The 27,144-nt window shown below is 41.0% G+C and overlaps 1 protein-coding gene across 1 annotated transcript in view; it reads left to right on the top strand.

The window, feature by feature from the left end:
• CSMD1 (CUB and Sushi multiple domains 1) overlaps window positions 1-27,144 on the top strand; it is a 2,078,553-nt gene that overhangs the window by 1,300,395 nt on the left and 751,014 nt on the right. The window contains exon 6 of the mRNA XM_040243208.1: window positions 6,827-6,939. Within this exon, the coding sequence (XP_040099142.1) occupies window positions 6,827-6,939 (113 nt within the window). The remainder of the gene's footprint in view (window positions 1-6,826; window positions 6,940-27,144) is intronic.

Genomic DNA, 27,144 nt, shown 5'->3' with positions numbered 1-27,144 from the left:
GCCTTCCCCTTTTTAATAGGTGGTGAGTGTTCTTGTATTGTTGTGGTAGTTGCTTTTCCAAGAGAGTATATGTGTATGTGAAAAGCCTTGGGAATAACTATCTAGAAATATTTGTATCTAAATATGGGAGTATTACATGTGTATATATACACACATTTGTAGCTGGTCTACATATGCACTCTATATGCCAGCAAATTTGGAAAACTCAGCAGTGGCCACAGGACTGGAAAAGTCAGTTTTCATTCCAATCCCAAAGAAAGGCAATGCCAAAGAATGCTCAAACTACCGCACAATTGCACTCATCTCATATGCTAGTAAAGTAATGCTCAAAATTCTCCAAGCCAGGCTTCAGCAATACGTGAACTGTGAACTCCCTGATGTTCAAGCCGGTTTTAGAAAAGGCAGAGGAACCAGAGATCAAATTGCCAACATCCGCTGGATCATGGAAAAAGCAAGAGAGTTCCAGGGAAAATATCTGTTTCTGCTTTATTGACTATGCCAAAGCCTTTGACTGTGTGGATCACAATAAACTGTGGAAAATTCTGAAAGAGATGGGAATACCAGACCACCTAACCTGCCTCTTGAGAAATCTGTATGCAGGTCAGGAAGCAACAGTTAGTACTGGACATGGAACAACAGACTGGTTCCAAATAGGAAAAGGAGTACGTCAAGGCTGTATATTGTCATCCTACTTATTTAACTTCTATGCAGAGTACATCATGAGAAATGCTGGACTGGAAGAAACACAAGCTGGAATCAAGATTGCCTGGAGAAATCTCAATAACCTCAGATATGCAGATGACACCACCCTTATGGCAGGAAGTGAAGAGGAGCTAAAAAGCCTCTTGATGAAAGTGAAAGAAGAGAGCGAAAAAGTTGGCTTAAAGCTCAACATTCAGAAAACGAAGATCATGGCATCTGGTCCCATGACTTCATGGTAAATAGATGGGGAAACAGTGGAAACAGTGTCAGACTTTATTTTTGGGGGCTCCAAAATCACTGCAGATGGTAACTGCAGCCATGAAATTAAAAGACACTTATTCCTTGGAAGAAAAGTTATGACCAACCTAGATACTATATTTAAAAGCAGAGACATTACTTTGCTGACTAAGATCCGTCTAGTCAAGGCTATGGTTTTTCCTGTGGTCATGTATGGATGTGAGAGTTGGACTGTGAAGAAGGCTGAGTGCCGAAGAATTGATGCTTTTAAACTGTGGTGTTGGAGAAGACTCTTGAGAGTCCCTTGGACTGCAAGGAGATCCAACCAGTCCATTCTGAAGGAGATCAGCCCTGGGATTTCTTTGGAAGGAATGATGCTAAAGCTGAAGCTCCAGTACTTTGGCCACCTCATGCGAAGAGTTGACTCATTGGAAAAGACTCTGATGCTGGGAGAGATTGGGGGCAGGAGGAGAAAGGGACGACCCAGGATGAGATGGCTGGATGGCATCATGGACTCGATGGACGTGAGTCTGAGTGAACTCTGGGAGTTGGTGATGGACAGGGAGGCCTGGCATGCTGCGATTCATGGGGTCGCAAAGAGTCGGACACGACTGAGCTACTGAACTGAACTGATGTATATTTGTATGCATACACACACTTTGATGCTTTTGATCCATCGTGCTGAAGAGGACTCTTTAGATTCCCTTGGACTGCAAGGAGATCAAACCAGTCAATTCTAAAGGAAATCAGTCCTGAATATTCATTGGAAGGACTGATGCTGAAGTTGAAGCCCCAGTCCTTTGGCCACCTGATGAGAAGAGCTAACTCATTGGAAAAAACAATGATGCTGGGAAAAGATTGAGAGCAGGAGGACAAGAGGGCAACAGAGGATGAGATTGTCCTCTGGATGGCATCATCCAGATTGAAGGGCATCACTGACTCAGTGGACATGAGTCTGAGTAAACTCCAACAGATAGTGAAGGACAGGGAAGCCTGGCATGCTACAGTCCATGGGCTTGTGAAGAGTCAGACATGACTTTGTGACTGAACAACAAAAATAAAAATGCACTTATAATACATAGCTCTTTTTTTTCATTGTTATTACTATTCTTCCTAGATAAGGACTACATTTTACTTCCATTGTTACTTTCTTCAGTGCCCCAAATAAGGCTTAGGGTGGCAGCATTAGAAACTCAATATAAATACATATACAAATTTGTGTGTGTGTGTGTGTTCACAAGACAACAGATTTAACTAGTAATATGGTGAATAACACCCAATTAGTAACATGGAATTTCAGGAACACTTCATTTTCTCAGATTACTCTAGTTAACTTTGACAGAACAGAGATAAAGGAAACATCACACTCTGAATCATGTCAATTAAGCGTTCACAAGAGCACAGAAATAACACAGCTTCCAGATGACTTTTTCCCCAACCTGACAAGCAGTCCATCTCTTGGAAGTAATAGGTGTATGAAATTCCTTAGTCTCCTTAGGGAGGCTTGGTAATTTTCAGTCCGTGTGGATAGTATTCGTGCTTTCTGCCTTCTTAGTCATTGCCGTTAAAGAGGCTTAACCACCAAGGAACACTCCGCAACTTGTGTGATGACCTTCTAAAGCATAAGAAAACTGGCTTAACGTCAGAAGAGTGCTCACACAGAGCGCTCTGGGAAAAAAAGACTTTAGCACTTCCAAATGCATTTCAGAAAGTTATCTTGGCAAGTTGACTCTATAACTTCCAAGTTACATAAGTAAACAAATGAGTCACAGATACAGGGTGTGATGTTTGAGAACAGTGTGCTCGCCCTTTCACCATGCGGACAGGGAGAGAGGAGCTGATGGAGGTTAAGTGGAAAAAGAGGTGTGATGGACATATTATAAATAGAACTTCAGAATTTATGGTAAAGCTATTCGGAGAAAATGGAACAGCCTGGACAGTTCTATTTTGGCTCAAAGACAGTCATCGTAACTTTAAGGATCCCAGGAGCCCTTTGTTCATTTTTTTGCTGGTGGCAGAAGCGAAACCTTGAAAGAAATGAACTTATCAATGGATTAAATTGCTTAATTTGGCCTTCTTGAATAGAATTTTTAGAACTACCGATTCCTTTAGCCATATCTGTAGGGACTGCTCAGTGTCCTCACTGTTGGGCTTCATGAGGTTTCTGACCTGGTTTGAGGTGCTGCAGAAATGGAACACATTTACCAGTTCCTGCAGAAACACCATTCCCTGGCTGATTGCATTGGGGTGTTCTTTTCCCCCTCACAGTCATCCTTTTTAAGTCCAGACATCTTTGATCCACTTGATTTTACCAGGTCCTTTGTTTCTACAGGTTTGAAATAAAGCTGTTAGTATAGTGTAAGCTAACAGATAAAGACCTTTTAATGCAATCATTTCCTCTTTTCCCTGTAAAGTGGGTCTGTTGTATCTTGTACTAACCACATCAAGTCCACTATCAACCCATAATTGACGTCTCACTTCCCAAACTACTGATTTGTTAGAAAACCAATTCCAGCAGATTTAACAGAAATACAGCTAAGAATTGTAGGGGATTTGCAGGAGATCTCACTGCAACAAAAACAGATGTACAGTTGCTGATAATTACTGGCAGGGTTTAAGCAGCACTGGTTCTCAAAGGTTATTAACAGGCATAGAGGGACGACACGTCCTCCCCTATATCATTTCTTTCAGCACTGCTTCAGACTGAAAAGTAGGGCACACACATTAAAAGGTTGTAGTTCTTTCCCATTACCACCGTAACAAATTAACGCAGACTTGATGCCTAAAACCAAGACAAATGTATTACCTTATGGTTCTGCAGGTTACAGGTCTTAAACAGCTTTTGCTGGAATGAAATCGAAGTGTCAAGGGCTGTGTCTCTCCTGGAGGCTCTCGGGGAGTATGCGCTTGCTTGCCTTTTCCATCCTCTAGGGGGTCACCCTCCTGCCTTGGTCCAGGAGCCTTTCCTCATCAATGATCACCCGTGGAGTTCTCACACGCCTGGCTCTGACCGTTTCTCAGACGCATCTCTCTCTAACTCACTCATTCTGTCTCCGTCTTCCACGCTTACAGATCTTTCTGATTACAGTGGGCCACCGCATCGCCCAGGGTAACCTGTGACACCATCACATCGTCATGGTGCCCCTTTCCCATGTAAGCTAACAGTCCCAGGGTGTGGAGATTACCATGCAGGCACCTGGGGGCTGTGACCACAAAGGTATTCGGTTTCAATTCTTTGCTTCTAAAAATCCTCTGGTTACCCAGGACCTTAGTAAATCAACGGCATCTTCTGCTGGCTTGCATATTAATCCACTTTCCTTAAATTAGCTTGTAATGAAGGACTGACTGACTTTGTAATACAATCTTTGTGTTAAATGGCAGCTCCAAGCTGAGCCCCTGCCCTTGGGAAGGTAAGGGAACTACCAGCAATTACAAGAATAGGTCTTGTATGGAGCCACCTCCTGCCCCTACAGTCCCTTCCCCAGAAAAAGGATGTATCTGCTGAATTCACACAGCTGAGTCAAGAAATTCATGCATCTTAATTCACCCTGGAATATGATTCACTTGCATGGTTTGGCTCCAACCACAGAGAACAAATGATAGAATTGTTACTAAATCCTCACCTTTGATTCTGCGTAAAAGAAGTCTGCACAGAATTTATGCATTTGTGAATGCATACACTGGTTCGATATATATCATGTAATTATCTTCCTGCTTCGTATTTTACAAACTGACTTATACATAATAAAGCAGGTATCAACAAACTATGGCCCATGGGTCAAATCTGGCCCATAAGCTGAGAATGATTGTTACATTGTTAAGTGGCTTAAAAAAAAAAAAAGAATAATATTTTCTTTGCAGAAAAATCACATGAAACTTAAATGTCGTGTCTGTAAGTAAGGTGGTTGAGACATGGGGGTAGCTTTGGTCCTTCAAGGGCAGAGGTGAACAGTTGCAACAGAGGCATTATGACTCATAAACCCTAACATATTTCTGCCTGACCCATTTGTCCGTTAACTCAAAACTGAGATTTCTATGGGTAAATATTTGCAAGATATGGGGGTCACAAGGGGATTTGTTTATGGCATTGTTAATGTTGACATGCAACTAATGGGTAATTCAACCTAGCTTTTAAGATCAGAATTCCACTCAAAGAGAATCTAATTAAGAATAAGCAATATTTTTTAAGCAACAGCACAACAAATGTGGATTTCCGTTATAAAAATTTCAGTGAGTAGATGTAGGTGAGTGGGATGGATGTGGGTTTCTGATTCCAGAATTCACTTCTCTTAGGCATTGTCACTAATAGGCAAAGAGGTAGGTGACCTGTTTCGAATAAAATTTGTAATGTAGTCTGACCAGGAAAAAAAAGTGAGGGAGGGAGCCTTCAAACAAAATATTCCAATGATTAAATGTCCCCTGGAATGGGTCATATCCAGCATCACTAGTCAGTACCACACAAATCCTAGCAAAGAGGCAGATCTGAGCAGTGAATTACCTCTTACAGGAGATTATTTCAAATAGCGACATAAACACTGTTGCAATTGGTTCCAGTCAAGGTTTGGCTTTTCACTTTGAATGGATGCTGTGCGTTTGTAAGCCTGAGAGTTGAAATACAGTACCCGTACATCAAAAAGCTCGCCTGTATATTTCACTGGACACAGCTTTTCCTCAAAAAGCAGAGCTAGCAGGGATATGCTCTACATAGCCAGTTTGAAATTCTGGGAATAGAATACGGTTTCCAGCTCAACTGGGCAGCGGTGGGCGCTCTAGCCCCAAAAGGGCCCTGCCAACTTCAGCTGCAAGGCAGTTTGTTCACCCCTGATATATTATCGGCATGAATAAGCATCACTTTGAAAATAGATTTGCAGCTGAGATGCAAAGTAACTCTGTGGTACATAACCGCATGCAAGTAACATCAAAATGCTTTGGGAACATTTACATGTCATCTGTACTGTCTCTTTAAAAACCTTAATATAGGTCTTTTCAAGTCCAGTTTACAGACTGGAAAACGGGTTCAGAAAGGGTATAAGGTCTCAGTCAGTACAAGTGGAGGCAACACACATCCATCCATCCATCTGAAGCCTCCAGTCCAGTGGTGGTCAGGCCACTGGCCAGAGTGGAACATGTCACATCGTTTCTAACCATCAAGAGCTCCTCTGCCTGAAACATCCTTTACTCCATAATGACACAAAGTTGTCAACAGTTGGAAGTAAATTACTCATTTTTTCTGACAGCCAGAGTCCACCTTGGAAGTGGACTGGCTATTTTAAACAGCTTAACCAGAGGCTGAGTGTGTCTCACTTTTGAAACATTTAATTTTGTTTAATATACTAATTGATATACACACATGAGGCATTTTGAATCTTTTTGACAGTTCTTGTTGCTAATCTCACAAATAGCCTTCTTCTCCACTTCAGAAGGAAGGGCCCAGGTTGTGACTCTGCAGATGGACCCTGGTGACGGATGTTATGAGTTGTTTGAGTCACTTCAGGTGAAATAGAATTGCCAAGTGATCAAATACTGAAGGGCAGAATTGTATCATTTACGTATTTCTGTTCCTTTGGTAATTCATTATGATCCCGGTCCTGATAAGAAGAAATAAGAGCTCAAAAGAATATCAGCTCACTTAGCTATCCTTAATGAAGAAGAATCAAAATGTCCAAAACTTGTGAAAGCGTTCATTCCATCAAGGATGAATGTGGCATTTGTCTGCAGGCATAGGTGAAATCACCTGCAGCGCTTCAGGGTGGAGCGCAGCTAACAAATGGGTCTGTTTCAGGCAACTCAGCATGCAGATGGCTGGCGCTCACTTGTGAAGGCGGGTTTGAGATGGGGCATTTGTGAGGCTGGTTTACAAGGGAGCTGTTTTCATTCTCTCTTATAGGCTGACCGGCATGAACCTCCCTTCTCCCGTCATCAGCAGCAAGAACTGGTTGCGCCTCCATTTCACATCCGACAGCAACCACCGACGGAAAGGATTTAACGCTCAGTTTCAAGGTAAGAAGGCTTCATCTTATATGACAAAAATAGCAAAAGATACTCTGGTCCTCTGGCAACCCTGAAATTTTAGGACTCTCTTGCTGAAGATGAAACAAGAGTTATAAACTTGAATGAAAATGGCTTCTGTCTCTCATATGAACCATTTACTTTGGCACAATTAGCAACTTCTTAGTAAAGTTTTACTGTGGTGACAGTATGCTGTATATTTTATGGTTTTGCTGGAATTATTGCTAAGTTTTAACCAGTAAGTCAATGAACATATAATAGTACTCATTTCAATCACTATGCACCCACCCAGTAAATAACAGTTTCTGATTATTTTCTTTATCTGCTTACTAAGAGGGATGTAGCATATGGGTTGTATGAAAGCACATCAATGCATCATCTTATCACTTTTAGTCCTAAGATGTATTCACACTCCACAAATGCAGCTACCTAATGATTAGTGGTTTACACACAGCTGTCCTGTGCTGTGCTTAACTGTTTAGTTGTGAGCAACTCTTTGCAACCCGTGTACCATAGCCTGCCAGGATCCTCTGTCCATGGGGATTCTCCAGGCAAGAATACTAGAGTGGGTTGCGGTGCCCTCCTCTAGGGGATCTTCCCCACCCAGGGATTGAACCCAAGTCTCTTGCATTACAGGCAGATTCTTTGCTGTCTGAGCCACCACGGAAGCTCAGGAATACTGGAGTGGGTAGCCTATCCCTTCTCCAGGGGATCTTCCCAACCCAAGAATTGAACCGGGGTCTCCTGCATTGCAGGTGGATTCTTTACCAGCTGAGCTACCAAGGAAGCCCAGGGGACTGCAAAACAAAAACACCAGATTGTTTGTAGTTGGATGAAACAGAGAGCTTGCCATCAATAGTATATTGGATTGATTTTAAATCTTTTTGTATCTAATTCTAGATAAGCATGTTATCATTTCCTACATGTTTCCAATAGTCAATAATTGTTATCAATACTATGAAAAAGGCAATAGAAACTGTTACACATGCATCTGAAAATAAAGCAAACTTGGATGGCTCTGTCAGAAAGCTAGATGCTTTTTCAAGCAAACTTCTCCAGCTTTCCCCAAACCGTGGCCAATTCAATGAAGGCAGAATTCCCTGAACACTTGGCACTTGCAAGCTGGAACCCTAAAATGAGGAAATGACAAAACCCCCATGTTCCAGAAACTTGCAAATCACAAAGACAGTGTGCAAACAACTCTGTCTATGAAGGATAGAACATAAAGTCATAGACGCCACTGAGCGAGGTTTTAGTAATGTTCCAGCCGGTGAGTCTGAATGCCACCTATCTGAAACACATTTATTTTCTTTTTATAAATTTTATTGGAGTATAGTTGATTCACAATGTTGCGTTTGTTTTGAAACACATTTTGAAAAACATAATGCCCTTACTGTGTCCTTTTGGGCAAGAAGTAAACAAACAAACAAAAAAAAACTAAGAGTGATGTTCAGGGTTTTAAATACAGATGATGCTGAGGAGGGTGCCTGTGGTAGGTTTTACCTGCCACAGGTCCACAGGCACATGCACCCTCACAGCACGCGCCTGACTTGGAGGCCAGGGACAATTTTGTCTCGCCTAAATGCATTTTATCTATAAGGAGCATTGTCTATCTCTCAGTTTTTTCTGATGCTGCCAGAAAGTTCTCAGACTGCAAATATGCTGCCTTGAACTTGAGGAGAGTCACAACCAATTTGTTTTCACTAATCCCAGGACCCAGGCAAGGCTGCTGTTTTTCTTCTCAGACCTGCCTCGATGTGCCTTGATCTTCCAAGGGCATGTATTCTAACCGCAGTTATAGGAGAGCAGGCCCGGAAAGCACAGACCAATGGGAGCTGGGGTCTCATGGGGATAGAATGGGGGGAGCTGAGGAACACCCCACTCAGTCTTGGAGGAAATTCTGAGTTTTCTCCATATGATTTCCTATCAACAGATCTGTCTCTGATTTAAGACCCTCATAGAGCTCTATTTAGAATCACAATCGACTGATCAGTTGGTGCATTATACAGTTATTGCTAAACTGGTGACCGATCTTCTCCAAAAGTCCTACTTAGTTGATGCATATGTAAATACAGAAACATTTCCAGGGGCCATCCTCTCAACCTGATCATTGAATCTGGCACCTGGACCAGTGACTGAAAGATGAAAAATAGAATATCAAGTTTGAAGATGCTCCAAATTGGTAGATAGAAGAAGCAATTGCAATATTGCAACACCACGTGTCAGCCACTGGTTTTGTATGTATACCATGTATAACATGTTCATATATATTTGTATATATATAAAAGTGATGATTAGAAAAATTCATATGTAACTGGCCAGGCTCCTCTGCCCATGAGATTCTCCAAGCACGGATACTGGAATGGGTTGTCACGCCCTCCTCCAGGGGATCTTCCCGACCCAGGGATCAGACACATATCTGTCTCCTGCATTGGCAGGCAGGTTCTTTGCCTGTCACCTGGGAAGCCCATATTAAAATATATTTGTATATATAAAAGTGATGATTAGAAAAATTTGTGCATAAAACCAAAGAGTTGAAAAGACGTGAGAATACAAGGAGGGTTAAACGTGGCTCAGCAGTGATGTGTAAGAACACCTCTTCAGGCTAATGCTGAAGCTCATGTCCAGGAATAAAGGGTGGCAGGGGCTGCCCTTCCTTCACTGGCTGCGGGCCTTATATCACAGGAAGGGTCATGACATCACGGCTAAGGCCAGATCTCAGCTGACCATCCATGGACAGTCAGAGTCAGCACTGGATGTCATCCTTTTGAAAGCAAAGGTTACAAAACAGAGAGGACCAGGATGATAGTAAGAAATGTTCCGAAACAGGAACTGAGGACGCTGAGAAGGAGCCTGGTGAACACCAGGCAGGAAGGCATCACCTGCGGTTTTCTGGCTCCTGGGGGCAAAACTGTCACCTGTGAACACAAGCCACAGGTGGACCTTCCTGCCAACCTAAGAACTAGCCCGTCGGCAGCAGAAGGCATGGTGCAGAGCACCGGCCTGGGCGGGCCTCTGGGAGCCCCTGGCCGCCCCGCTGACATCCCCGCTGGACACAGGGCTGCCTGGACGCTGCAGGGAGGCCTCAGTATTTTCACTCTGAGGACAGATATTTCTTGTCTTAGAGGAAGGTATACTGCTCTTGTAAATTTTCTTTCTTCTTTTCTACCTAGACTGAACATCAGGAAGCCCCAATTTATACTGTACTATATTTCAACTAAACAAATTCAAGGTGGGGGGGGGGACAAAACGCTGTTGTTATTACCTCCACAATTGCTAAGAAGAAAACAAAGTAGAAGAGCAATCTAGAAAACCAGCAAGAACAACAATAATAGTGAAAACAGTGTCTAGTGAAAGCTAGTTTAATATCTATGTAAATATTCTCTCAAAGAGTCTGAATCTTGGGATATTTGGTAGAGAAGGGGAACATTAGGAAACACATTTCTGTGCTCACTGCTTTCAATGTTATTGTAATCACATTTATCATTTGCAGTCGCTCTTATGACTATAAAATTCCCATCAGTGTTACGCAGAGTGAATGAAACAGCAGATTGTGTGAGATTCCTGTGACAACTCTGTGTGTTCCTAAGCTGCCAACGTGGCCCCCTGCTGGCGTCTCTGCCATTGAATCTGCCCCTCTGACGGGAGAACGAAACCTGCAGAGATTTTTACAACTTCTAAAAACAAAGAATCCATTCCTTTTAACGTGGGGCTTTTCTTGGTCAGATAAACAGCCACCTACCAGCGTAGCATGGTCTTTCTTGTGTCCTTGATGTTTCTACTTTTCATGCCTGTGTCCTCCTTTCTCTGAACCTCGCACTTTATTCTTTGGCTTTTCTCGCTTTGATCATGCCATCAAGTTATGCCAGAAGTAGAAGTAAGGTTGACTGACAGGTAAAGCCACTCTGTAGTTGCTAAATATATTCACCTTTAAAATAGCATTATGAGCAAAAACATGTGGCAAATTCAATAAGAGCTACTTGATAGATTTGCAATATCACGTGTCTCTTATGGGCCCTCACAGAATGACAGATTTATGTAGGACATGCTATTCTTTAAATCAACTGAAAATTGAGCCCATTCTTTATATGTTGCCTCCATCATTAATTATAATTAAATAAGTGCCTTCTTAGCACAATCCATCATGTAGACATTTCTGATGTCTAAAAGATGAATTTTTTTAAAAGATATATTAACCTTGAACCATAAGTGCCTCTCCAGTATGAAGTAGCTATATATGTGTCAAGCTCCAGTTTTACATACATTTATCTATTTGTAAAAATAGTTTTCACAAAATGAAATTCCCATTGATTTCTGTAATTGATCAATCATGTGGAAAGTAGTTTAATAAAGTTCCAGTTTATACAGAGAATAATCTATCTTTTAAATCAAAGGAAAACCTGACTGGATTTAAATTTTGCATTGACACAAATAATTGGCATTCTTTTTATTTTATTTCATTCTATACCACTCTTGGTTTTTCCTTTTTATTAAAAATGAAAAACTTTGTATAAAATGAAGATTTTTCTGTTGTTAAACACATCTTTTGTGGCTTCCCTGGTGCCTCGGTGGTAAAGAATCTGCCTGCCAATGCAGAAGACGTGGGTTTGATCCCTCATTGGTGAAGATCCCGCATGCTTTGGAGCAACTAAGTCTGTGCGCCACAAATACTGAGCCTGTGTTCAAGAGCCCCTGTGCCCTAGGGTGTGTGTTTCATGGCAAGAGAAGCCACCACAACGAGAAACCCACACCCCGCAACTGGAGAGCAGCCCTCACCCACCCACAACTAGAGAAAGCCTGTGCAGCAACAACAATGGCACAGCCAGAAATAAATAAACAAAACATGTTTTGGAAAATTGGAAGCTTCACCTTTTGAGATTAATTCAAATTCAGGTAGAAATCACGCATTCTGCCTTCATTGTGCAGGGCTCCCCTTCGCTGTAACCTGAAATACATACAGTCCCAGAGGCTCTGCCTCCGAGGTCAAGGGCCTGGATCCCGAGGCCCTTTGTATCTGTGTCTCTGTCTAGGACAGTAAACAGTAATGACCATAAACTAGAACCTGGAAGGGGCTCAGTTCATATGTGTTGAAGAAATGAAGGAAACCAAGAGCTCTTCCTCTTCCAGGGTTTCTGGACCACTGGTCTGCAGAAGCAGTGAGGCACCCCTAGGTGGCGCTCTGGCTCATTTCTGTGGCCTTGGGCCCTGTTCGCCCTTCCCCTGAGAGGCCCTTTCAAGTTTTCTGTGTTTTTGTTTTTTTTTTTAACTTTATTTTCTTTACAATACTGTATTGATTTTGCCATACATTGACATGAATCAGCCACGGGTGTACATGAGTTCCCAATCCTGAACCCCCCTCCCTTTCAATAAAAATAAACGAGTGAAATCTTATCTTATAACCTCTAAGTAATTCTTGCTGTTTAGTAGCTAACTCATGTCGGATTCTTTGCAATCCCATGGACTGTAGCCCCCCAGGCTCCTCTGTTCATGGGATTCTCCAGGCAAGAATACTGGAGTGGGTTGTCATTTCCTTCTCCAGGGGATCTTCCCAACCCAGGGATCAAATCTGGGTCTCCTGCACTGTTAGCCATATTGTGTACCAATGAGCCACCAGGGAAACCATGCAATTCTTAAAACCTCAAAAAGGAAAAAAGAGTTTTTAATAAATATAAATTCACTAAAATCAGAAATACATACCACTTTCCTTAAATATATACTTTAACTTCTCTCAGAACCAGAGATTCCCACAACTCTAGGACTTTCAATAATTCACAAAGGATGCCCATCTCTGTGTTTCCAGCTGCTGACTCTTGTCCTCTCCTTTTTCATTAAGTACTTTTTATCAGCCAATATCCTTTCTGCCTTGTGTATCTCACTATCTTAGTCTACAAAATGAGAATAATAATATCTGCCTCCCCAGATCATCATGGGTAGCAAATAAAATGAAAAGAAAGTGTGATGAGCACTTTGTAAACAGCACTGAGATGTCAGAGCATTCATCACCCATCAGTAACTCTCCTCAAGCTTAGCATCTTCCTCATCAAATTAACTAAAACAAGCAGTTTGTTCTTCAGCATTTTAAGGGATATTTTAAAACTTATAGAACAGACCGACAGTTGCCTTACATTGTTGACAGTAATTTGGACAGGCAAAGACCCTCTGGACAGCTGTTTCAAGGTAAAATTGGACCCCTGTCTTCTCTAGACCTGGCAATTCCACTCTGGGTACATGCCCACCAGAAATGAGCACAGGTGTGCAAAAGGACAGAGAACATGCACTGAAGATTCACCCATGATTGTCAGACATTGCATTAAACCTAAATGTCCAGCCACAGTAGAGCATATGAAGAAAGGGGGTATTCATCCAGTGGAACACTAAATAAAAATGAAAAAGGACAAACTCCTTCTACAAGTAACAACATGAGGAATCTCAGACATACTGTGGAGTGAATGGACCCAGTCACAGACACATGCACCCTGCATGGTCCATTTACCTGACATATATCTGCAAAATCATGCTTTATAGTGGTTGTTATTGATGTTCAGTCACTCTGTCATGTCTGACTCTTTGTGACCACGTGGACTGCAGCATGCCAGGCTTCCCTGTCCTGTGCTGTCTCCTGGATTTGTTCAAAATCATGTCCATTGAGTCGGTGATGCCATCCAATCCAACCATGTCATCCTCTGTTGCCCCCTTCTCCTCCTGCCTTCAATCTTTCCCAGCATCAGGGTCTTTTCTAAGAAGTCAGTTCTTCACATCAGGTGGCCACAGTATGGGAGCTGCAGCCTCAGCATCAGTCCTTCCAGTGAATGTCCAGGGCTGATTTCCTTTGGGATGGACTGGTTGGACCTCCTTGCAGTCCAAGGACTTATTGCTAAAGAAGAGCACCATGCTTTTTGCTTGTTTACATTTCAGTTTAAAAAGTGTCAGAACAATCGCCTTCCTCCAAAATGTGAATTTCTATAGAATTTTCTTACAAATAGGTGCAGACGAAAATACCTAGAGGTCCCCCCACTCAATGTCATGATGCTGTCAAAGGTCAACATTAGGAAGGGGCTCCCACCACACAGCAGAGAAGGGGACAGTAAGCGGTGGCCACATTACACAGCCTGTAAATACGTGGCAGCACCAGGCCATCAGCAGAAGCCTCTGTGTTCTCTGTTCATTGTCATCCTCTCAACTCTATTTCCTCCATAGTCTTGATGCATTGCTTCCTTTGTTGCCAATCAGAACACCTTTCCTTGGGGAGCAGCGATTTATTTTTGTGAAAAGGAAATCCCAAAGAAAAGAGTGTCACTATAAGACAACTCTAAGCAAGTGACAGCTTTATACATTTTCACCTCTGCTGATGTCGGAGGGAGCAGAAGGGCTGGAGACAGTTTCCCAGAGGAAGGACCACCTGGGTGTGTCCAGGGCATCCAGGAAGGAGGAGGGGAGGGATCTGGGTAAAGGAGCATCGAATGCAGAGGGGCGTTTGGGCTTCTACAAACACAGCCCATCAGTCCTGGGGTCAGAGGGGAGACAGAAAAAGAGAGAGAGGCGAGGGATGCAGGGGAAAGGGAGGATTTACGCTACCCTTAAAAACTGTAACTAGGGGTAAACGGAGGATCTCCGGAGCGTTTGAGGAGTAGGACGGGAGAGCAGTGGATGCAACTCTGTTGCCAAGGCTGCAGGGTGGTCCCCTTTGATAGCTCTTGGGGGCTGGGGGGGGCGGATAGTCTGGGGCATCTCAGAAAGAAGGGTTGCTGGGGGGAACACTCTGAGACACTGAGCACAGGAACGGGGACCGACCCTGAGTCATCATATTTAACAAAGAGGAAAACATGTGGCTGAGATAAAGACATAAGATGCCCTTCATCTTATGAAGCTCAGCCAAGGGCTTCCTGGGTGGCTCAGCTGGTAAAGAACCCGCATGCCGGCACGGGTGATGCAGGGAACATGAGCACAGTCCCTGGGTCAGGAAGGTCCCCTGGAGGAGGATGGCAGCTCACTCCAGTGTTCCTGCCTGGAGAATCCCATGGGCGCAGGAGCCTGGTGGGCTACAGTCCATGGGTCGCAAAGAGACCTGAGCACACACATCACCCAAGGCTCAGCCACCACCACATTTAAAGCATCAGTATATTTGGCAGAGACCATGTCCATCAGAGGGGAGTGTGTGTGTGCGCGTGCACGTGCAATGGTGATCATGGTAGATGCAAGCAGTGGCAGCCTGTGCTCTTCAGAGCCCAGGGAACCAGAGCTGGACAAGAGACACGGAATGGATTCCAGGCTCAGTAAGCAGTGGCCTGGCTGTGACCCGCTTCCTCCAGGGAATGCACGTGGGAGGGAGCTTGTGTTAATTAGCACATCATCAGATACTTGTGGAGAGCCCACTGTGTGCCCACAATGCCTCCATCTGTGCTGGGAAAGCCCCGTTTCTCACGGAGCTGGCCTCCTGTGGAGGGAGACAGAAATCCATCAAACAAGTTGAGTGCATGCTGGTGGGGGAAACATTAGGGTCTCGGTCAAGAAAGGCCCTTCGGAGGGAACGGTGTCTGAGCCGAGATCCCAGTGGCGTGTGACGGTTAGGAAAAGAGCTAAGTGGGCAGTGAAAAAGGCAAGTGTCAGTACTCTGCAGGAGGAGCGACCGAGGAAGAACACAGGATGCTGTGGGATGGTAACTGCAGAGAGAGGTCAGGGGACAGTCCTGTGGGGCCCTGTGGGGTCTGCAGGGGCCAGTCAGGCTTATTTGATTTATAAGGCAAGGTTCTGGAATGTCTGGAAAATGAGGAGGTAGGTGTGAGATCTGAGCCCATCATTTGAGCTCGTCTGTAGAGAAAGCCCCTCTGTGAACCATTATCCTGTCCCCTCCAAGGGCGAAGGGGAGTCTTCTACATGAATAGATGGCCCTGTCTCCTCTCTCATCTGGGTTCCTGGGCCCCAGTCCTGAGATATGGGTCATGTCACAGCACTGGCAAATTGTGCTTTCTCATCTGCAGGGTGGAGTATGCGGCTGAGCTCAGGTGATGGGCTGGGGCAACACATCTGGGGTCACCTGTCTGCAGGGCTCTTGTCCTGGCCCAGGTGGCATACCCCTCACCTGCTTCCGCCAGCCCAAATTCCAGCCCCACTGCATAGCTTCGTGTGGGCCGACTGTACATGACGTATTAGACCCACTCAATCTTTGTAAAAGAGGGGAAGTGGGTGTGATTGTGTGAGTGTGTGCCAGGACATTCACAGACCACAAGGTAAAAACCCATCGTGAACAAGATGGGGCAAAGACAATGTGCCTAGATTCAGGGGTGTTAATAACAGCTTCGACTAGACATCGGGCACAGGTTCTTACTAATGTTGAAAAAGAGAACGTATTTCTTAAGGAAAGTGCATGGTTTTACGCATTAGAGATGTTAAATTAATAGATAGAAGGCTCACCTGGAGATGGCCTAATGGAGTAAATGAACTTTTGAGTCCGTTCCAGACTTTTGATTTAAGTCAGTGTATCTTCATATATTGATCAATTTAAAACTTGTATTTGAAATATTCATGCACAGTGAATCATAGCCATTCCACATAAAAGCACTTAAACTAAAGCCTCCTTTTCCCTAAACTCCTAAGTGTGGTTCCCACTGGGCAATTGGGAACCAACAGAGTTATTCAGTAAATCACGGCTGTTTAGAATACATTAATATGTGAGCACAGGTAGATGTTACGTTCTTATGCTTGGTGAGTATAAAAGCTTTGGGTGATTATTACTCCCCCAGTAAACTGTCTTTCCACAATTTTTATTTACATGCCATTAGATGGAAATTATTCTGGTTTTTGGTTTATCAGCTCCTAACTGTGCTCTCTTCATGCTTTCACTCTCTAAGCTGGCAGTTTAATCAGTCCAATCTGGAGGCTGTGTTTAGAGGGTTTTTTTGTTTTGTTTTGTTTTTGCTAAATGTGCATGTCCATTTCTCATAAGGGACTCAGTGCTTTGGAAATTAAGGCATCGTGGTGTACTTGGCCCATGTCAGGGGGTTGCCAGTATTTCCACTGAGAAATCCTTGCAGTCATTACCATGTGGAGTTTCTTCATTGACCCCGCCCTGATGCTGATATGGCAGGGAGGTGCTGGAGTTACGGCTTACCCGAGGTAGCTGCTGCTCAGAGCTGTAGGGACATGGATGGTCAGTCAGAGCTGTGTGGAAGCCAGGAAGCTTGAAAAGGCACAAGCCATGTCACTTGTTCTCTTAATCGCCAGTCAGATGACTCAGATTGTACAATGACGCTTCTGCTTGATGTAGCACAGATTTTAGGATGAGCCCACGGAGATTATCCCAGAGGCTGCCTCGTTTTAGCTAGAGCTTCATGCCCCTCATGAAAGGATGGTACTGTCACTTCTGAAGATAAACACAAAACTCAACTCTTGTGTTGAGATCCAGCTCAGATCCACATGTGGGTTGAAAATGGGTTTTGAAGCAACATGGAGCAAAAGCTTATTTCTGGGCACCTGTGGAATCTGGTTTCCTCAAATTGCATCAGAATGCTTTGACTTGCATGAAGAACACCTATACTCTCCTAATGGTGTTTCTTTCTGCTTTATTGAGGCATAATTGACTAATAAACTTGTACATATTCAAAGTGTACACATGACAGTTTGATATACACAAGGGATATAGGATTCTCACTATCGAGTTAATAAACACATGTGTCACTTTACATATTTACCTTTTATTTTTGGTGAGAACATGTGAATTCTCTTCTCTTTGGAAATTTCACCTGTTGTCACCATGGTGCACATTAGGCCCGCAGATCTTGGTCATCTGATTACTGAAAGCTTGTTCCTTTCACCAGCCTCTGCCTGTTTCCCCCAGCTCCTACCCCTGGCTGCCACTTGTCTGTTTTCTAATTGACTCAAGTTCAAGACCTTAACCAAGTCAAAATTAGAGGTTTACTTCTAGAAATGGTTATAAAGACGAGTGTCTCTTGCCTTCCTTAACCCAGATATTATCTGCCCCAGCTATAAAACTGCAACACTTAAGAGCTTTTAAAAAGCACTCTGAGATTATGATTTGTTGATTTAAGATGAGGATCAACATTAGTATTTTTTTAAGGCTTTCCAGATTATTCTCATTTGGAGCCAGAGTTAACAAAATGATGGAAACTATCTGTAAGTGCTCTGATATTTAATTTTATAATTTATTCCACCAGTGATAATCTTCACTGCTCTAAAATTAAAAATGGTGATCAGTTCAGTCACTCAGTCGTGTCCGACTCTTTGCGACCCCATGAACCACAGCACACCAGGCCTCTCTGTCCATCACCAGCTCCCAAAGTCCACCTAAACCCAATGTCCATTGTGTCCGTGATGCCATCCAACCATCTCATCCTTTGTATCTCCAGTAGCATATTGGGCACCTACTGACCTGGGGAGTTCATCTTTCAGTGTCCTATCTTTTTGCCTTTTCATATGATTAATGGGGTTCTCGAGGCAAGAATACTGAAGTGGTTTGCCATTCCCTTCTCCAGTGGACCACATTCTGTCAAAAGTGATGACTATTGCTTAATATTTTGAAATTCAAAATTTAATTCCTTTTTGGATCTTCTACATAAAAAAAATCATATATTGGAAAGTACCTTGGAGTGTATCAGAATGAATACACAAGAACAAATCTACTGTGATAGTAACAAAGAAGTGAGATATTTATCTCTTATTTTAGTTAATAGTTTATAGAAGTGTAAAGCACAGAACATGCTATGTATTTATAAATATGTTTAATTGATATCTTTTATAGGGAATTCAATCTAGTCTTATAAGCTCTAATATCTTCGTTATGTTAATGTTTAGTCTTTAAAATGACTTAAAACAGAATATATTTGTTAATTCAACTTTCAATACAAAGGTATGGAATTTGGCCTTTTGCTCAAAGCAGTTTTGAAAATATTCTTTTCTTTGTTTGAAATAATTTATCTTTTCTGTTCAGAGTAACTTTTAGGCAATTCCAAACATGGAGACCAAAGTTTCTACAATGTGTTACGTTGCTTAATGCCAGTGTTAACTTTAGACCTGTATTGATTGCTATTGGTATTAAATGAGAACATTGATTTTAAATTTAACTAGAACAAAATTCTTCTGTCATATGTTGATCTCCATTAATTATATTAACCTGAGATGTATTGAACACCTACTATTAGCGAGACATTGCAACATATCATATGAGATTGCAGTAAAGAACATACATCTCCTGCCTGAAGTACTTTTTGGAACAACAGGAAAGACCAGGCTTGCTTACTTCTGCTGTTGTGATTCTCACGTATTTTTTAATCTGTGTTTTTTGGGGATTTTACCTCTGATCTCAGAATTGGACAGGACGGGCTCAAATTTAAAATATTAATATCAATTTTACCAATTTATTTGTTGAAGGGAAAGGTAATTATTAATTTTAACACCAACGTTTATCTTTATTTATTTTTAATTAAATATAATCACATAAAAATAGGTAGTGGTAGAATACTAATACATGGTAGCTATAAGTTTTCTCAATATTGTATCAACCAATAATAATACATATTTTAAAGAATATATGAATTACATGATATATTAGGAATATATGAATCATAGTCACAGGCATATTGTAAACATTGGATATGGGAAAGTGGTTAATAATTCACTGTCTCCACTTTCAGGAGTTTATAATTTAATCGGTAGCTTGCAATATATGTTTGGGTCAGTTTCCCCATTGAAAATGTAATCTCTCCAGGCAGACTTCATGCATATAAACAAACTTTTATTTATTTATTTTTGAACTTCATGTTTGCCTGAAATCCTAGGTTGCAAGTAGACTTCAGGTAGAACGTTCTGTCTAATCATAGAGAATACAGAGCTAGGATGATTGCTTCCAGTTATCGGTAGGCCGTAGAAGACTCACTTTATACACAGAAGGCAGATGCAGACAGGTATTTGATACAGAGACAGGTCAACGGATGGACAGATGGACAGGACTTCTGATGGGGATGGGAGCAGAGGACACAAAGTGTGAAGTGGCAAAGACATGCTTGAGTGAGTGTGAGGCTGAGAAGAATGGGGGGAAGTCCAGACTGAAAGGACAATTTGAGAAGTACCAAAAAAAAAAAAAAAAAGCATTCCTGGACAAAGTTTAATTCAATTTGACATCTGTGGAAGATCGTGATTGAAAAGGATGCTTGGGCCAGAATGTGACTGATGCTATAAGGAACCCAAAGAGCTGTGTGTGGACACCAGGAGCTTCCTGAAGGTCACCTGGACAGGCCTGACCTTCGAGGCTGGATGATAAAAGGTTCCGAGAAATCAGCGTGTCATTGCCACAAGGAACTCAGACTATTGTAGGGCATGTGGTTCTTTCTAAACTTGCCTACACTTTCAGAGAACAGAAATGTGGCATAGTGTCCATTTCCCAATGAGATGCTTAGACAGTCCTTATTATTGACATATTTTTATCATGCCAGAAGGGATCCGTCTGCACTATTTACACTGAATAATTCAGATTTTAACAAAAAGTTAATCCCAAAGTCAAACAATGCATATCACAGGCATGCAGAAATAAGTATGCCTACTGCAAACTCTAGAGCCAACGGAAATTGAATCGCATTTTATTTACTGAGATCCTGGGTAAAAAGAGCATCATGTCTGTCATGAGATGTGGATAGTATGGTGAGTAACTAGCAAGTCTGGACTAGACAATCTCACCTTATAAACCCTCTTGTGACACCATCTCCTTTCCCATCTTTCACTGTAAAACCTCTTGAAAGGATGCCCTACAGAGCATCCTAACCCCCTGGCATCCTGCCTTGTGGTCCAGAACCTCTGAACTGCCAAGCCCTGTCTCATTCACATGTGACTTCTCCCGCTTCTTGATAACCCACACACGAAGAACCTGGATTAGGTTTTGCCCTCGTCCTACTCTGTGCTCCTTGTATGGGGCAGCGTCTCCCTCCTAAGCCTTGGGAGCGAATGCTCAGACTGGGACCCATGAACCACTTGCTCCTCCTCCCTTACTTCCTTTTGCACCTTCCTTGGGTACGGATCCCTGTGATTGTTCCACCCCTCTTCCCTGCTACATGTCATGGAGTCTACATCCAGATTCCCTTCACTTGTCTCTGCACCATTGCATCAGATCCCAACATCGCAATGCCTACTGCTCCTTGTGCCTACTGTGCAGACAGACATCCTCCCCCCTCCTCTCCATCCATAAACCACACCATCCTTCTCGGTGTGCCACCCACTTCTGAGAGCCCCTTCTTATGCTTCTCTATCTGTCACGTAGTTCTTGAATTGTATTGTAGTTCAGTCACCAAGTCGTGTCAGACTCTTTGTGACCCCATGGACTGCAGCACACCAGGACTCCCAGTCTCTCACCACCTTCTGGAGTTTGCCCAAATGCGTGTCCACTGAATCAGTGATGCCATCCAACCATCTTATCCTCTGTCACCCTCTTCTTTTGCCTTCAATCTTTCTCAGCATCAGGGTCTGTTAATGAGTCTTTAAGTTTGTGCTGATCAGTAAGCTGGCCACTGGCCACATGTGAGCACTCAACACTTAAAATGTGGCTGTTTCAGAGATGAGCTGTAAGTATTAAAGGCCTTGGATTTCAGTGGCAATGTGAAAAAAAGAATGGCTAAGACATTACAAGTTGAAAAGATGATGTCTTTTTATCATTTTAAATATTTTTAAACCTTTTGATGTGTCTATCCGAAAATTTTAAATTGCATAAGTGGTCACATATGTGGCCCACACTTAATTTTACCAGGCAGCTCTGGTGTAAGCTTAGGAGTCAAATATTTAAATTATCAACCTTGCCAATTTCTTCCAGAAAAGGGTAATTATTATCTTTAATATCTACCTTTATATTGCTTTCTTTTTTTAAATAAATGTAATTGTGTAAAAATAGGCAATACCTGGTAGGAAATTAATACATGATAGCTATAATTTTTTTAATAGTTACCAACCAATAATAATAGATATTTTTATTTTTTCTTTCATTAATTTGTATTTATTAACTGTTTTTTTTTAACTTCTTATTTTTTTCTCTTTTTATTGATTGATTATTTATTTATTTATTTTACTTTACAATACTGTATTGGTTTTGCCATACATCAACATGAATCTGCCATGGGTGTACACGTGTTCCCCATCCTGAACCCCCCACTCACCTCCCTCCCCGTACCATCCCTCTGGGTCAATCTAGTGCACCAGCCCAGAGCATCCTGTATCATGCATCAAACCTGAACTGGCGATTCATTTCACATATGATATTACACATGATTCAATGCCATTCTCCCAAATCATCCCACCCTCTCCCTCTCCCACAGAGTCCAAAAGACTGTTCTATACATCTGTGTCTCTTTTGCTATCTCATATACAGGATTATCATTACCATCTTTATAAATTCCATATATATGCATTAGTATAGTGTATTGGTGTTTTTCTTCCTGGCTTACTTCACTCTGTATAATAAGCTCCAGTTTCATCCACCTCATTAGAACTGATTCAAATGTATTCTTTTTAATGGCTGAGTAATACTCCATTCTGTATATGTACCACAGCTTTCTTATCCATTCATCTGCTGATGGACATCTAGGTTGCTTCCATGTCCTGGCTATTATAAACAGTGCTGTGATGAACATTGGGGGCACACGTGTCTCTTTCGATTCTGGTTTCCTTGGTGTGTAGGCCCAGCAGTGGGATTGCTGGGTCATATGGCAGTTCTATTTCCAGTCTTTTAAAGGAATCTCCACACTGTTCTCCATAGTGGCTGTACTAGTTTGCATTCCCACCAACAGTGTAAGAGGGTTCCCTTTTCTCCGCACCCTCTCCAGCATTTATTGCTTGTAGACGTTTGGATCACAGCCATTCTGACTGGCGTGAAATGGTACCTCATTATGGTTTTGATTTGCATTTCTCTGATAATGAGTGATGTTGAGCATCTTTTCATGTGTTTGTAAGCCATCTGTATGTCTTCTTTGGAGAAATGTCTGATTAGTTCTTTGGCCTACTTTTTGATTGGGCTGTTTATTTTTCTGGAATTGAGCTGCAGGAGTTGCTTGTATATTTTTAAGATTTGTTCTTTGTCAGTTGCTTCATTTGCTATTATTTTCTCCCATCCTGAAGGCTGTCTTTTCACTTTTCTTTTTTATTATTATTATTATTATTTTTTAATTTTTATTTTATTTTTTATTTTTTGTCTTTTCACTTTTCTTAGAGTCTCCTTTGTTGTGCAGAAGGTTTTAATTTTAATTAGGTCCCATTTGTTTATTTTTGCTTTTATTTCCAATATTCTGGGAGGTCATAGAGGATCCTGCTGTGATTTATGTCGGAGAGTGTTTTGCTTAAACCTAGGAGTTTTATAGTTTCTGGTCTTATGTTTAGATCTTTAATCCATTTTGAGTTTATTTTTGTGTATGATATTAGAAAGTGTTCTAGTTTTATTCTTTTACAAGTGGTTGACCAGTTTTCCCAGCACCACTTGTTAAGGAGATTGTCTTTAATCCATTGAATATTCTTGCCTCCGTTGTCAAAGATAAGGTGTCCATAGGTGCGTGGATTTATCTCTGGGCTTTCTAGTTTGTTCCATTGATCTATATTTCTGTCTTTTTGCCAGTACCATACTGTCTTGATGACTGTGGCTTTGTAGTAGAGCCTGAAGTCAGGCAGGTTGATTCCTACAGTTCCATTCTTCTTTCTCAAGATTGCTTTGGCTTTTCGAGGTTTTTTGTATTTCCATACAAATTGTGAAATTATTTGTTCTAGCTCTGTGAAAAATACCATTGGTAGCTTGATAGGGATTGCATTGAATCTATAAATTTCTTTGGGTAGGATACTCATTTTCACTATATTGATTCTTCCAATACATTAACGTGGTATATTTCTCCATCGATTAGTGTCCTCTTTGATTTCTTTCACCAGTGTTTTATAATTTTCTATATATAGATCTTTAGTTTCTTTAGGTAGATATATTCCTAAGTATTTTATTCTTTTTGTTGCAATGGTGAATGGAATTGTTTCCTTAATTTCTCTATTTTCTCATTATTAGTGTATAGGAATGCAAGGGATTTCTGTGTGTTGATTTTATATCCTGCAACTTTACTATATTCATTGATTAGCTCTAGTAATTTTCTGGTGGAGTCTTTAGGGTTTTCTATGTAGAGGATCATGTCATCTGCAAACAGTGAGGGTTTTACTTCTTCTTTTCCAATTTGGACTCCTTTTCTTTTTCTGCTCTGATTGCTGTGGCCAAAACTTCCAAAACTATGTTGAATAGTAGTCATGAGAGTGGGCACCCTTGTCTTGTTCCTGACTTGAGGAGAAATGCTTTCCATTTTTCACCATTGAGGATAATGTTTGCTGTGGATTTGTCATATATAGCTTTTATTATGTTGAGGTATGTTCCTTCTATTCCTGCTTTCTGTAGAGTTTTTATCATAAATGGATGTTGAATTTTGTCAAAGGCTTTTCCTGCATCTATTGAGAGAATCATATGGTTTTTATTTTTCAATTTGTTAATGTGGTGTATTGCATTGATTGATTTGTGGATATTGAAGAATCCTTGCATCCCTGGGATAAAGCCCACTTGGTCATGGTGTATGATCTTTTTAATGTGTTGTTGGATTCTGATTGCTAGCATTTTGTTAGGATTTTTGCATCTATAATAGATATTTTAAAGAATATATGAATCATATGATATTTTAAGAATATATAAATCATATGTAGCAGACACACCAATTACTACTGTCTGAAATCTTCATACTAAACCTACATCTTGGTTTAAAGTTTTAGTTTAAAAATTTAATAAACAAAAATCTGTAAGAATTCAAATTACATGCTTTACTACCATTTATTCTTCAATCTGAATGAGTAGTTTCCACCACCACCCCTCCCTTGGAAGTGAACAAAAGATAGGGATTGTATGACTCTCCCAGTGATTTAGAGAGAAAGAATTATACAGTAAAACAGAAAATGAAGAAAAAAATATTTTTTAAAAAAGAGGAAAAGCATTTTAAGCAAAAAAGAGAGAAGAAAGAGTAAACAAATGTGGATTTTTTAAAATTATCTAGATTGCTATGGACCAACCTTTGATATCCTGATTAAAACCTGAGTGTACGCTCCCAAGAGGCCTCTGTGCTGCTCAGTAGGGGAACTCTGAGCTCCGTCCTCGTCTTTAGTCTCCAGGGCAAGGGCCAACAAATGTCCCAGATCCCACAATGGTGATAAAATGTCCACGTCACACGTGAGCAGCTCCACTCCTTATTATGACCTTGGCCTGAAGGAAGCTAAATCTGCTTATGCGCCCCACACATTAGTCCTGACCACATAATAAGTGACATCATGAGTTTTATTAGAATAATAAGTTTATTTTTTAAAACTTCGTATTTAAACATTTCTTGGAAAACCCCACTTGGATTACAATTTGCTTAACTGACAAAAATTCTCACAATCTGCATGTGAAGCAAGTGCTCTGTTGAAATAATTAAAATTATTATTTGCAGTTATTGAAAAAGCAGTGACTGTGGAGAACTAAAATAATGCAGAATTTAAATTCAGTGAAATTAATACCTTAATACTTTGGATTTTCATTCTGTGCAAAAGTGGTTCTATATTTTTCAAATACCTTTATATTTAATTGATTCATTCAGTGACACCAGGAGAGTCCAGGAGAATTTTAATTACAAGTATACTGAAGATGAAAGAGAGTTCTGGCATTATTTTTCTCTAATGTTTAGAGAAAAGGTCATCTCTGCTTAAAGACTTTTATTAGCATTGTATACTTCTTGAAGTTCTTCTATTTACCTGCTTCTCTGAATGGCCACTAAGTTAAATGTCTGCATCAATTATTGCTAAAAAATTGGAAAAAAAAATATTCAATCCCATTCTATCTCCACTCGTTATGAAATCTATTGCTTTTGTCTTGATAAGAGTGGATCAATAATTTAGTATTTAATAATACTCTTTGTGTCCTTCAGACTCCTTTCAGAAGCAGGAGGCTTAAGTCAATGTTCCTTTTTTAATTCCTTTATAGGATTAGCAAAAGTTATAGCTCAGATGACCCTTTAAGGATTATTTCTTTATGGATTATTATCCTTTAGGCTTTATTTCATTAGCTAATTTTAATCTAATTAGTTCTAGACAGGAAGCTTATAGTTTTGCCTGTTCATATAATTTTCTTAGCAACAGGTACTCAAGAAATGAATAGATGTGATCCTTTGTGCATTTTTGACTAGTTAAAGTTTAAATGTTAGGTATTAAAACTTAAAAAAAAAAAAAAGGAAGCCTCATTGAACTTCTAAAAATCTCACTCTTTCTAGCTCTGTTGAAAAACCCAAGCTGCCTTCTTTCTTCCTCTATAAATTGTCATGTCTTATAGACAATGAACAGAAAGAACATTTCTTCAGAGCAAATTTAAAGACATGCTCAAAACAGATTAGCTTAAGAAACAGCTCTGAGAAAACACATCTGTAATAAATCCTAATTCAAATAGCTTCAGTAAAATATATTTCTATGCAAAAAATGCAAAGCCTTCCTCCTGTTCCATAGTTGAGTTATACACACACATGCACACACACACACACATGGGGTCAGGAAGATGCCCTGGAGAAGGAAATGGCAACACATTCCAGTATTCATGCCTGGAAAATCCCATGGACAGAGGAGCCTGGAGGGCTACAGTCCATGGGGTTGCAAAGAGTTGGACCCGACTGAGCAACTAACACTGTCACCTTCGCTTTCACACGTTATTAAACTGAATCCAACATAAGAACATTTTCACATTTTAGGTATTTGGCAGTGTTTTGTCTTGGTCCTTTTTCAGTGGTGTATACGATAACTCTGCATCCTAGTCGGTGGTGTCTTAGATGTGATGGGATTCTCTAACAGGACATGATCTGATTGTAGGCACTTCTATTTTCTAGAAATTAAGACTCTTGTGATACAACTCTGTCCCATTTCCTGCTCACCAATCCATGGGCCCTGCTGCACATGCAGAGTTCTAGAAGTTTATGACTGTCCTGAGGGGAGGAGCAAAAGAAATAGGACGAAAGGGAAAGGAGAAATCCTGGAGTCTTGGGGGAGTTTTAATTGGTATTAATTAAATTTGTAAAAATAATATAAACAAGAAATCATGTAAAATTAATATCATACCATATGGTACAACCTTACAATATAAGAATTTAAACATTATTAGATTTAACTATGGATTGGTATGTC

Source organism: Oryx dammah, unplaced genomic scaffold, assembly GCF_014754425.2.
Source record: "Oryx dammah isolate SB20612 unplaced genomic scaffold, SCBI_Odam_1.1 HiC_scaffold_7, whole genome shotgun sequence".
NCBI classification, from domain to species: domain Eukaryota; kingdom Metazoa; phylum Chordata; class Mammalia; order Artiodactyla; family Bovidae; genus Oryx; species Oryx dammah.
This window is presented reverse-complemented; position numbering and strand designations above follow the sequence as displayed.